Here is a 12,138-nt window from a genome sequence, read left to right as displayed (position 1 = left end):
AGAAAGCTAGAGAGGGAGCCATAGCTATACCCATAAGGGAAAAAGGAAATTGCTTATTGAATTAGAAAATGAAAGGTGAGGAAAGAAAACTGCATTATAAATAAAGTTGTAAACATGATGTTTAATTTAAAAAATAGTAGGCAGGGTGTTTGTCTTGCATTGAAGCTGACCAAGTTCAATCCCTGGTAATCACATATGTTTCGCTGAAGCCTGCCGAGAGATATCCTTGATTTCTGAGCTAGGATTAAGCCCTGAGTACCTCATTGGTGTGATCCAAAAGGAAAAGTTCACTCATGGTGGAGCTTGACAGAACTCAGGGGATGGAATCTGAATCAAGAATTGTGCAAAGCAAGTGCCTTAACCACTGGATCTCTCCAGCCTCTTCAAAAGTATTTTTTTATATTTATATGATGAATACTAATAGTAATAAAAAGAAATGAAAGGTGAGATACCTTAAAAATATAAAAGAGCGGAGGGCTGGAGAGATAGCATGGATGGTAGTGTGTTTGCCTTGCATGCAGAAGGACGATGGTTTGAATCCTGGCTTCCATAAGGTCCCCCGAGCTGCCAGGGGTGATTTCTGAGTGTGGAGCCAGGGTGTGACCCAAAAATCAATATTATATATGCATATATATATAAAAGACGTAAATGCTTATGATAAACTACTTATGCACTAAGGTGGAGAATCTGGAAGATTCAGAACCAAACAACACAAAGGACTAATTAAAAATAATTAAATCCCCTGGGGGCTGGAGAGATAGCACAGCAGTAGGGCGTTTCCTTGCATGCAGCTGATTCTGGGCATCCTATATAGTCCCCATGCATGCCAAGGGCGATTTACTGAGCACAAAGCCAGGAGTAACCCCTGAGTGCCAGTGGGTGTGTCCCACCCCAAATTAAACACCTTTAAATATTAGGTGAGAGTCAGTAAAATGCATTGAAGAAAACATAGCAGAACACTTTAGATTATTGACCACAGAGGTTTTTCTAGAGATCTGACTTCATTAGCAAATAAAACAAGACAACATCAAATTCAAAGTTTTTATATGGTGGTAGAAACTTGGAATAAAAAACAAAATATAACAACAACTTGTGCTTAATAAAGGAATAAATTTGCATGATTTTATCTGATTAAGGGCTAATATCTGTGGCAAACAGTGTGCTCATAAAACTTTACTCAAAAAACTCCAAACAAACAATGATCCTGTCAAAAAATGGGAAGAGGATGGAGTGATAATACAGGGGGTTGAAGACTTGCCTTACACCTAACTATATGGGATTTGATCCCCAGCACCTAATTTGGTCCCCTTTGCCTCCCAGAAATAATATCTGAGTATAAAGCCAGTAATAAGTCCTGAGCATCTCTGGGTGTTGTTCAAAAACTCAAAAACAAATGGACAGAGGAGTTGAATAGAGGCTTTATCAAAGAGACATAGATATGGCCAATTGGCACATGAAAAAGTGTTCACTAACACTTATTATCAGGGATAAAAAGGCTAGTCATCAATGAAGATGCCCATATAAGAAAGGATCATTATTAGCCATTGACACAATGTGAGAAAAGCCCTCATTCATTGTTTGTGGGAGTGCAAATGTCAGCCTTTATGGAAAATAGAGTGGATATTCCTGGAATAATTAAAGTTGTATTCCCATCTGATCCAACAATGGATCCCATTTGACCCATCAATTGGCATCTGCCCCAATAACACACATTAACTTGAAAAGATATGTATACACCTATGTTTGTTGCAGCAAAATGGGCAGTAGCCAAGATAAGAAATAACTTAAGGGGCCGGAGAGAGCACAGCAGTAGGGCATTTTTGCCTTAGATGCAGAAGGACAGTGGCTCAAATCCCAGCATCCCAGGAGTGATTTCTGAGCATAGAGCCAGGAATAACCCCTGAGTGCTGTCGGGTATCACCCAAAAACCAAAAAACAAGACAAACAAAAAAGAAATAACTTAAATGTAACAATGTCAGATGAATGAATAAAGAAGTTGTGGTATAACCTACCTGAACATAAAGGGCTGATGTGCATGATGTTTAAAATCACTATCAATGCTCCAATAACCACGCATATAAAATAATGTATTTGTAGTGAAGAATAAGAATTGAGCACACTCTTTTTGAAGGAGACATCTATATATGTTCATATGAAGAATCGTCTCATCACTTATGAATGAAAGCAAACCAAAACCAAAAAGGAGTGTACACACCTCACATCAGTGAGAAGGTTAATATTATAACTAAGACCAGAATAGCCAGTGTTGGCAGGTTTGCAGTGAGTGAAAGAGATCATCAATCATTGAGTTAGTGTAGGAATATAAACTGGCTCAGCTTGTATGAAAGACAGTTTGAAGATTTCTCAAAAATTAATTGAATTTCATATGATCCAGAAATCTCAATCCTTGACATTTTTCTCAAGAACACAAAACATTAATTAAAATTATATATGCACATATATATTCAAGATATATGAAAGCAATCCAATGTCCAATGATAGATGATGAAGTGTTATATATCAATACAATGGAATTCTACTCAGCCAAAAGAACAATCAGGAACTCTTGCCTTTTGCTACAACTTGCTACAGCTAGAGGGAGTCCTGCTGAGCAAAATTTGTCAGAAGGAGGACAAATAATGGATGCTTTCACTTATATGTGGTATATAATAAAGTCATGAAATGGATAGTATCTAATTATAACAGCACCTTGGTCTTTGACAGCAGAACTGTGGTGATTGAGTAGTAGCGATGATTATAATAGTGGAAGAATAGTAATAGAAGGAGAGGGGCCAGAATGATGGTACAGGGGGTAGTGTGCAATTGCCTTGCACATCGCCTATCTGGATTCTATTCCTGACATCCCATATGGTCTCCTGAGCTTACCAGGAGTGATCCCTGAGTGCAGAGCCAGGAGTAAGTCTTGAGCCCTGCTAGTTGTGGTGCCTAAAGCAAACAAAACAACAACATAAACCAACAACCACCCCCAAAATAATTTTAATAATTGAAATATATAATAATTAGAAAGGGTAAGAGACAGGCTAGAAGTAAGACTAGGAAGTGGAAGGGATCTTGGGTACACTTGTGCTGGTGGAGGAGCACTACTTTTCTAAGTCACGGACATGAATTTACACACTATGTTAACTATGTTATCACAGGTATTTTTAAAATAAAAACAAAATAGTTGTGATAGTTTTCACATTGTATTTGAATACATTTCTATAAGTAGATTATTTTAATTACTATCTATGATCCTTTAAACATTGTTATAATTTTAGTTATTTCAAAAAATCAAATCCTGTTTTATGGTTTTAGTTAGGATTAGTATTATCATTCAGAGGCAAAGTCCAAGGTACATTTTTATCTTTAACAATTTGTTAGTTCACTATCAACTTAAACTTAAAAAATTAAATTTTGTGTTTAATAAAATTAAACTCACTTGACAAGTTTAATATGCCTAATTATATATAACTGAAATTTTCTTTTGTTATTTTTCCCCTCTATTTCCAGGTATAGTCCTGGTAGCTATAAATCCCTATGAACAATTGCCTATTTATGGAGAAGATATTATTAATGCATACAGTGGTCAAAACATGGGTGACATGGATCCACATATCTTTGCAGTAGCTGAAGAAGCTTACAAGCAAATGGCCAGGTTGGTGGAAACTGGCATTGTTTCATGACTCTTATTAAGTATTAATTTTATTTTTGTTGAGTAACAGATATCTTAAAATATGGCAAATGGCAACCTGTCAGTTATTAGATATGCAGGCTAGACTATTTACATCAGCTCATGCTTTATTACTAAAATAACCACATTTGTATAAAAATACGTAGTTTGTTAAAACTGCCTTTGAAATTTCTTCCTGTTCTAGGGAATGGTAGGTGATGTCTTTTTATAGATAAGCATATCAAAATTTACTACTACTAAAAGATATGTCTAATATGACTATTTAGTAAGTAATTTTGTGTATATATGTTTTAATGTACCAAATTGTGCAGTCAAATAAGTAATAAGTATCAAAAATTTGAGATAAGTTTAAAAGCTTTTTTTAAAATTTAAACTTTTGTTAGTTTTTTGGGTCATACCTGGTGGTGTTCAGGGCTTATTCCTGACTCTGTAATCAGGGATCATTCCTGGCAGAACTCAGAGGACCATGTGTAGTGTCAGGGATTAAACCAGGTTGGCCACTTGCAAGACCCTACCTATTATACTATAACTGTTCCCTTTTAAAATTATTATCTAGACAAGATGATTAAAACACAGGCTTTGTTTTTTAAAATTTAAAACTTAAAACTAAAATAAATCTTATGGGAAAATACATTGCAAATATTTTACTTCTCATAATACTTAATAATTTTAGGGGCCGGAGAGATGGCACAGCGGTAGGGTGTTTGCTTTGAACACAGCCGACCTGGGACAGACCTGGGCTAGATTCCTGGCATCCCATATGGTCACCTGAATTTGCCAGGAGTGATTGCTTATATCAGAACCAAGAGTAACCCTTGAGTGTTACTGGATGTGGCCTAAAACCAAACCAAACCAAACCAAACAAAAAAACCCCAATAATTTTAATATCTAGTGCTTTGATTTTCTTCAGATATTACTGATATTTGTAAACTAGTGCTATTTATGTTTCTTCTACAGTTTTGAACAAAATGCTGCTATGTGGAAGTTTTCCTTTCCTTCATTTAGTTATTGTTTTATTTTTATTTATTTATTTATTTATTTTGCTTTTTTGGGTCATACCCTGTGACACTCAGGGATTACTCCTGGCTATGCGCTCAGAAATTGCTCCTGGTTTAGGGGGCCATATGGAATGCCAGGGAATTGAACCAAAGTCCGTCCTAGATCAGTCATGTGCAAGGCAAATGCCCTACTACTGTGCTATCGCTCTGGCCCCATAGTTTATTGTTTTTATTTTTAATATATATTAATGTGGATCCATGGATATTTGATCCTATAGATTACTTTTAATAAACACCATTACTTGTGATCACTTGAGATGAGACTTGGGAGTTCTTTTATGTGTCTTTTCAATATTCCTCCATTACTTTCTGAGCATTTTCGTTAGTGGGAACACTACATGTTCACTACATGTACACTCACTACATGTACACTACACTCATTTCCTAATCCCTTGCACTAATACTTATTTTGGGCATTTTTAAGGAGCAATTATTTGTTTGTTTGTTTTGGTTGTTTTTTTTGTTTTGTTTTGTTTTTGGGCCACACCCTGTGACGCTCAGGGGTTACTCCTGGCTATGCGCTCAGAAGTTGCTCCTGGCTTCTTGGGGGACCATATGGGACGCCGGGGGATCGAACCGCGGTCCGTGCGCAGGCAAGGCAGGCACCTTAGCTCCAGCGCCACCGCCCGGCCCCTGTTTTGGTTGTTTTAATTGAAAAATTACACATAGAATCTAAAATCTGAGTGAGTTTACTAGATATGTTATTACTTCAAACTATCATATTAAATCATATATAAATGTATATTTCTGTGTCTACCTATACATGTAGAATCCTAGAGTTTATATTCATATCTTTACTTCCAATTCATACTTTTTCTTGTCTTTTCCTTTAGTTCTTTCTGTTCACCTTGAAAATCACGAGTCTGGGATTGGACCAATGCATTTGGTAGGGCTTTTGCCTTGCACCTGGCCAACACAGATTCAATCCCAAGCATTCTATATGGTCCTCTAAACCTGTCAGGAATGATTCTTCAGTGCAGTGTCAGGAGTAACCCCTGAGAACTAAGAGGTGTGGTCCCTAAACAAAATGAAACAAAAATAATAAAACTAAAACTCTTTATTTGCAGCATAAATACTTGTTTGCCAGTCCCAAGATACTCAAAATGTAGTTTCAAAATTGCTAATGAGTATCTGTGTGGAAAATTTACCTTTTCAAAAGTGGTAAACTTTTGTCTTATAATAATGTACTTGATTTCCAAAGTTATTCAGATTAGTATTTTTGTCTTGCCTCATTTCCTTAACTAATTTTCCATAGTTTATTTACAACATTTTTTCAATGACAAAACAGTTTTCTAATAAAAAGCCAGTGTAAATATATTTTATGTGTTTAGAGATGTAGATTCAAGTAAGTTCTAAAAGTGTGGATACTTCAAAATGCAGGGATGAATACAATTTTGTTAGGTTTTGTAAAAGTTCTTCTAGAAGAGTTGTCTAAGTTTGTAATTCTTTGCCAACACTGTTTAAGAGTGACATTTTCTCATGGCCTCAAACAGAATGTGTATGTGTATATGTGTGTGTGTGTGTGTTTGTGTGTGTGTGTGTATGTGTGTGTGTTTGTGTATTTTCTGGTGTTTGGGTTTTGGGCCCTACCCATCTTTATTTATGGATTACTTTTGTGTTCAAGGGATTGTGTCCTGACAGTGCTCCGGAACTATGTTGATCTTCATTAAGAGCCTTGGAACAAGATTGCTCTGTTCACAGACTCATACCTTAACCCTAAGCTCTCTTTCCATTTAATGGTCTGTTGTTTTTTTTCTTTCTTTGGGGGAGGGTTTGGGCCACACCTGGTGGCGCTTATAGGTTACTCTTGGCTCTGCACTCAAAAATTGCTTCTGGCAGGCTCGGGGGACCATGTGGGATGTTGGGATTCAAACCACCGTCCTTCTGCATGCAAGGCAAACGCCTTACCTTCATGCTATCTCTCTGGCCCCTGATTTTGAATTCTTTTTTTTTGGGGGGGGCACACCTGGCAGTGCTCAGGGGTTACTCCTGGCTATCTGCTCAGAAATTGCTCCTGGCAGGCACGGGGGACCATATGGGACACTGGGATTTGAACCAACCACCTTAGGTCCTGGATTGGCTGCTTGCAAGGCAAACACCACTGTGCTATCTCTCTGACCCCAATTTTGAATTCTTAATAGAAATCCTTTGTTTACTTTCTTTACTTTTATTGAGGTGTAGAATAGGGGTTAAACCATACACAGCCATGCTTAGGGGCAGTTTCTGGCTCTATACTGCCAAGTAACCTTGACAGTGCTCCAGGAACCCTGTATAGTATCATGGATTGAATTGGGTCACATGCAAGGCAAGTGCCTTACCTACTGTACTTTCTCTAGCCCTAAAGTACAGTTTCTCACACCAAACTAAGAAGGAATTTATTTCTTCTAATCTTTGTATTATTTTATAATTTACCTTTGGGGTTCTGATTTCATTGAAATTTATTAATTTATATGATATGAAATATCTAAGGTACCACCCTAGAGGCTACCAACAATCATTGGTTCTAGTATCAATGGTGTGTGGGAGCTGTGCTCTCCTACATGAGGCTTCAGGTTCTCTGAGTTCAAGAGTTTCAGCTTTGCAGGTGACTCTTGTGGACTGGAGTGCCGGATCTGATCTTCAATGATGGTGATTATGATAATATAAGTTTTAGTGATACAATAACAACAAAAATAATAATGTTTATACAAATAATGAAAAATAGAATAAACTAAAAATCTATAATGAGTTTTTATATTTCTCACTATAATGAGAAAGATGCTATTCAGGCCAGGAGACTAGATGTTTTTACATTGATTTAAACAAGAGAAATGATAATCTGGTTCTGAGGTTAACAAAAATGGAAAAAAAGTGCATGAATTTTGGGTATATATTTAAGAAACATTGAACAGAAATCATGCTTATATATAAAAGAAAAAAAGAGAAGTTGGGGCCCGGAGAGATAGCACAGTGGCATTTGCCTTGCAAGCAGCCGATCCAGGACCAAAGGTGGTTGGTCCGAATCCCAGTGTCCCATATGGTCCCCCGTGCCTGCCAGGAGCTATTTCTGAGCAGACAGCCAGGATTAACCCCTGAGCAACACCGAGTGTGGCCCAAAAACCATAAACCAAAAAAAAAAAAAAAAAAAAAGAGAGAGAAGTCGGAGATGGGTGCAAGGTATTTGAACATGAAGAAGGTTAGAGTTGTCATATACTGTGAGGAAAGAAATTATACAAAAAAGCAGGTTGTTTGTGGAAGATGGAAGTTCTATTTTTCATCTTTAAGGTAGAAACGACACTCATAGATGACTTTGCAATGCAAACTCAGACAAATACTTTTTTTTTTTTTTAGACAAATAGTTTCTTAGCTGCTCTATGTCCAGAATCAAGTCTACCCAAAAACAAAAGCCCGGGTCCAGATGGATTCACTAGTGAGTTCTTTCAGACCTTTAAAGATGACCTACTAGTAATCCTTTTGAGACTCTTCCAAAAAATTGAAGAATTTTATTCATAGCAACTGCCAATTGCTATGAAGCAAACATCATCCTGATACCAAAAATAAATAGAGACACCACACACAACTGAAGAGAATTAGAGGCCAATATCCTTGATAAACACAGATACAAAGATTTTTAATAAAATATTAATAAATAGAATTAGGAATTCATCCAAAAGATTATATACCATGATTTATCGTGGGCATGCAGGATGATTTAATATATACAAATTAATTAATACATTATTTCAATAAAGAAAAAATCATATGATTATATCAGTAGATGCAGATAAAGCTTTTGATAATATACAGCACTCATGATAAAAAATAACTCTCAACTAGATGGGAACTGGAACTTCTCTCAGTAGTCAGCCATTTACCACAAGCCCACAGCAAATATTATACCCAGTGAGAAAAACCTAAACACCTTCCCTCTAAGATCATTCACAAGACAAGTTTGCCCACTCCCAACACTTTTATTCAGTATAGTACTGCAAAGGCATCCAAATGCGAAAGAAGTCAAAACTCTCACTATTTACATCTGGCATGATAGTATATTTAGAAAATCTCAAAAACTCTATAAAAACATGTCTAGAAACAATAGACTTGTATAGTTAAGTGGTAGGCTACAAAAGTAAAATGAAAAATTTGATTTCATTATCTTATGTACAGATAATGAAGGTGAAGAAAGATATTAAAAAGACAATCTCATGCACAATTGTGCCTCAGAAAAATCAAGTACCCCAGAAACAGTCTAAAGAGGTAAAAGATCTGTACAAAGAAACTACCAAACAGGGCTGGAGAGATAGCACAGTGGTAGGGCATTTGCTTTGCATGCAGCAAACCTGGAAGGAACCTGGTTTGATTCCTGGTTTCCCATATCATCCTCCAGCCTGCCAGGGGCAATTTCTGAGTGCAGAGCCAGTAATCCTGAGTGCCGCTGGGTGTGATCCCAAAACTAATCAATCAATCAATAATTTTTTTTTAAAAGAAAACTACCAAACATTACTTCACGAAGTAAAAGAGGACACAAAGAAATGGAAACACATCCCCTGCATATTTATTGGGAGAATTAAACCATTAAAATGAGAGTGTTCTCGAAAGCATTGTTCAGATTCAGTGTAATTCCTATAAGGATATCCAATCCATTTTTCAAATAAATAGATTAAACACTTCTGAAATTCTTTTGGAACAATCCTCCCCTTCTCTCCCCATGAATAGCTAAAACAATCCTTGGGAAAAAGAAAATGTTAGGTATTACTTTTCACAACTCCAAACTGAACTACAAAGAGGTAGTGATAAAAAGACCATGGTATTAGAATAAAGACAGAGCCTCAGATCAATGGAATAGAGTTGAATATGCCAAGGCAGACTCAGGTATATGATCAGTTAGTCTTTGATAAAGGGGCAAAAAATGAGAGGTAGACTAAGGGAATTGTCTTTAATAAGTGGTCCTGGGAAAACTGGTCAACTACAAGGAAAAAAAAAAAGCAGAACTTGGATACCTTTCATACCATGTATATAAGTAAAATCAAAATGGATTAAAGTTCTTGATATTAGACTTGAATTCATAAGGTACATAGAGAAAATGTAGGAAGAATACTTTATGACATTGAAACTAAAGGTACTTTATGGATAAAACACCACTGACCAAACAAGTAGAAGCAAAGATAAACAATGTGACTACATTAGATTAAGCTTTTGTACCTCCAAGGAAATGATTACCAGAATACAAACTCTCATGAACTGGGAAAAATTACTCTCTGAATATCCTTCTGATAAAATATCTAAGAGAGGCACTGATAGAGCTTTACAAGGAGATAACCTTCTAACCTCATTATAAAATGGGGAGAAGAGATGAACAAAGCAATAGTGAGATATTTCAGACCAAAGAGAATGTCACACTTACAAAAGAGCAAAAATAATCAGTGCTAGAATGGATGCAAGGAGAAAAGGACTCTTATTCACTGCTGGTAGAGTTGTCGACTGGTTCAGTCTTTTTGGAAAACAATATGGACATTCCTCAAAAAACTAGAAATTGAGTTTCTACATGACCCAGCATTACCATTTCTGGTAATATACCCTATGAGCCCCAAAACATAATGCATAAAAGGAACATGCACTCCTATATTCTTCTAGCACAATTCACAACAGCCAGAATCTGGAAACAATTCTAGTTCTCAAGAATAGATGAGTGTATAAAAAAAAAAACACTGTGGTACATTTACATGGTAGAATACTATGTAGCTTTTAAGAAAAATGAAGTCATGAGGGGCCGGGCGGTGGTGCTAGAGGTAAGGTGCCTGCCTGCCTTGCCTAAGCTAGCCTAGGACGGACCGCGGTTCGATCCCCCGGCATCCCATATGGTTCCCCAACCCAGGAGTGACTTCTGAGCACATAGCCAGGAGTAACCCCTGAGCATCACCGGGTGTGGCCCAAAAACCAAAAAAAAAAAAAAAAAAAAAAAAAAATGAAGTCATGAAATTTGCTTATACATGGATATACAGTATCATGCTCGGTGAAATGAGGGAGAGACAGACATAGAATGATCACATTTATTTATGGGATATAAATAAACAGTATATAAAAAACTATAGTATATTCTATAGTTTTGAGTATTTAATAATACTCAAATTATTTTTAATTTAATTTAATTTTTTATTTTTATTTTTATTTCAAATTGTTATTTGAGTATTAACAAGTACTCAAAACTATAGAAGTGGTTGGGAGTGCAGTTAGGACAGAAAAGGTACTGTTAAGAATAGTTCGTTAGGGGCCGGGCGGTGGCGCTAGAGGTTAGGTGCCTGCCTTGCCTGCGCTAGCCTTGGACGGACCACGGTTCGATCCCCCGGCGTCCCATATGGTCCCCCAAGCCAGGAGCAACTTCTGAGCGCATAGCCAGGAGTAACCCCTGAGCGTTACCTGGTGTGGCCCAAAAACCAAAAAAAAAAAAAAAAAAAAAAAGAATAGTTCGTTGGAAATTAACACTCTAGACAAGAAGTAGGTGCTTAAAGGAGGTAAGTACTATATAATGATACACTTTCAGTAACAGTACTGTAAACCACAGTGCCTAAAAAGGAGGGAGAGAGAGAAAGAGAGGAGAGAAAGAAGAGAAAAGTGCCTGCCATAGAGACAGGCTGGGAGGGAAACAGGGAAACTGGCAGTGGAAATGAACACTGGGGAAACTACTAAATGGATGGGTATTAGAAAGTTGTATGACTAGGGAGGCATCACTTTCCCCAACTTTAAATTGTATTACAAAGTAATAGTCATTAAGCAGCATGGTATTGGAATAAAGACAGACGAGTATTCAGAGAATGTTCCCCAGACATACAATCAATCTTTGATAAAGGGGCAAGAAATGCAAAATGGAGCAAGGAAAGCCTCTTCAACAAGTGACGTTTGGACAGCTGGTCAGCCACATGCAAAAAAGTGAATTGGGATCTCTATCTAACACCATTTACAAAGGTCAAATCCAACTGTATTAAAGACCCTGATATTAGACTCGGAACCATAAGGTATGTAGAAGAACAGGTAGGTAAAGCACTTCATGACATTGTGACTGAAGGCATCTTCTAGGAGGAAGCAGCACTGTCCAAACAAATGGAAGCAGAGATGAACAAATGGGACTGCATAAAATTGAGAAGCTTCTGCACCTCAAAGGAAACAGTGACTAGGATACAAAGACCACCATGGAATGAGAGACACTGACACTATTCACCCTGTACCCATCAGATAAGAGGCTAAAATCTAAGGTATACAAGGTACTAACAGAACTTAACAACAACAAATAAAACCCATTTAACCTCATCAGAAATGCCTGTTCATTTCTTCTCCCCATTTCCTCAAAGAAAAAATACAGATGGCCAAAAGGCACATGAAAAAAAATGCTCCACATCTCTAATCACCAGGAAG

General features: G+C 36.9%; 1 protein-coding gene across 1 annotated transcript in view; it reads left to right on the top strand.

Moving 5' to 3' along the window:
• The first annotated feature begins 3,510 nt into the window (after window positions 1–3,510).
• Window positions 3,511–12,138, top strand: part of MYO5A (myosin VA) — a 150,238-nt gene continuing 141,610 nt past the window's right edge. Inside the window, 1 exon segment of the mRNA XM_049769351.1 lies at window positions 3,511–3,655. Within this exon segment, the coding sequence (XP_049625308.1) occupies window positions 3,594–3,655 (62 nt within the window). The 5' untranslated portion in view covers window positions 3,511–3,593.

The sequence above is a fragment of the Suncus etruscus genome, chromosome 2 (assembly GCF_024139225.1).
Source record: "Suncus etruscus isolate mSunEtr1 chromosome 2, mSunEtr1.pri.cur, whole genome shotgun sequence".
Taxonomy (NCBI): domain Eukaryota; kingdom Metazoa; phylum Chordata; class Mammalia; order Eulipotyphla; family Soricidae; genus Suncus; species Suncus etruscus.
This window is presented reverse-complemented; position numbering and strand designations above follow the sequence as displayed.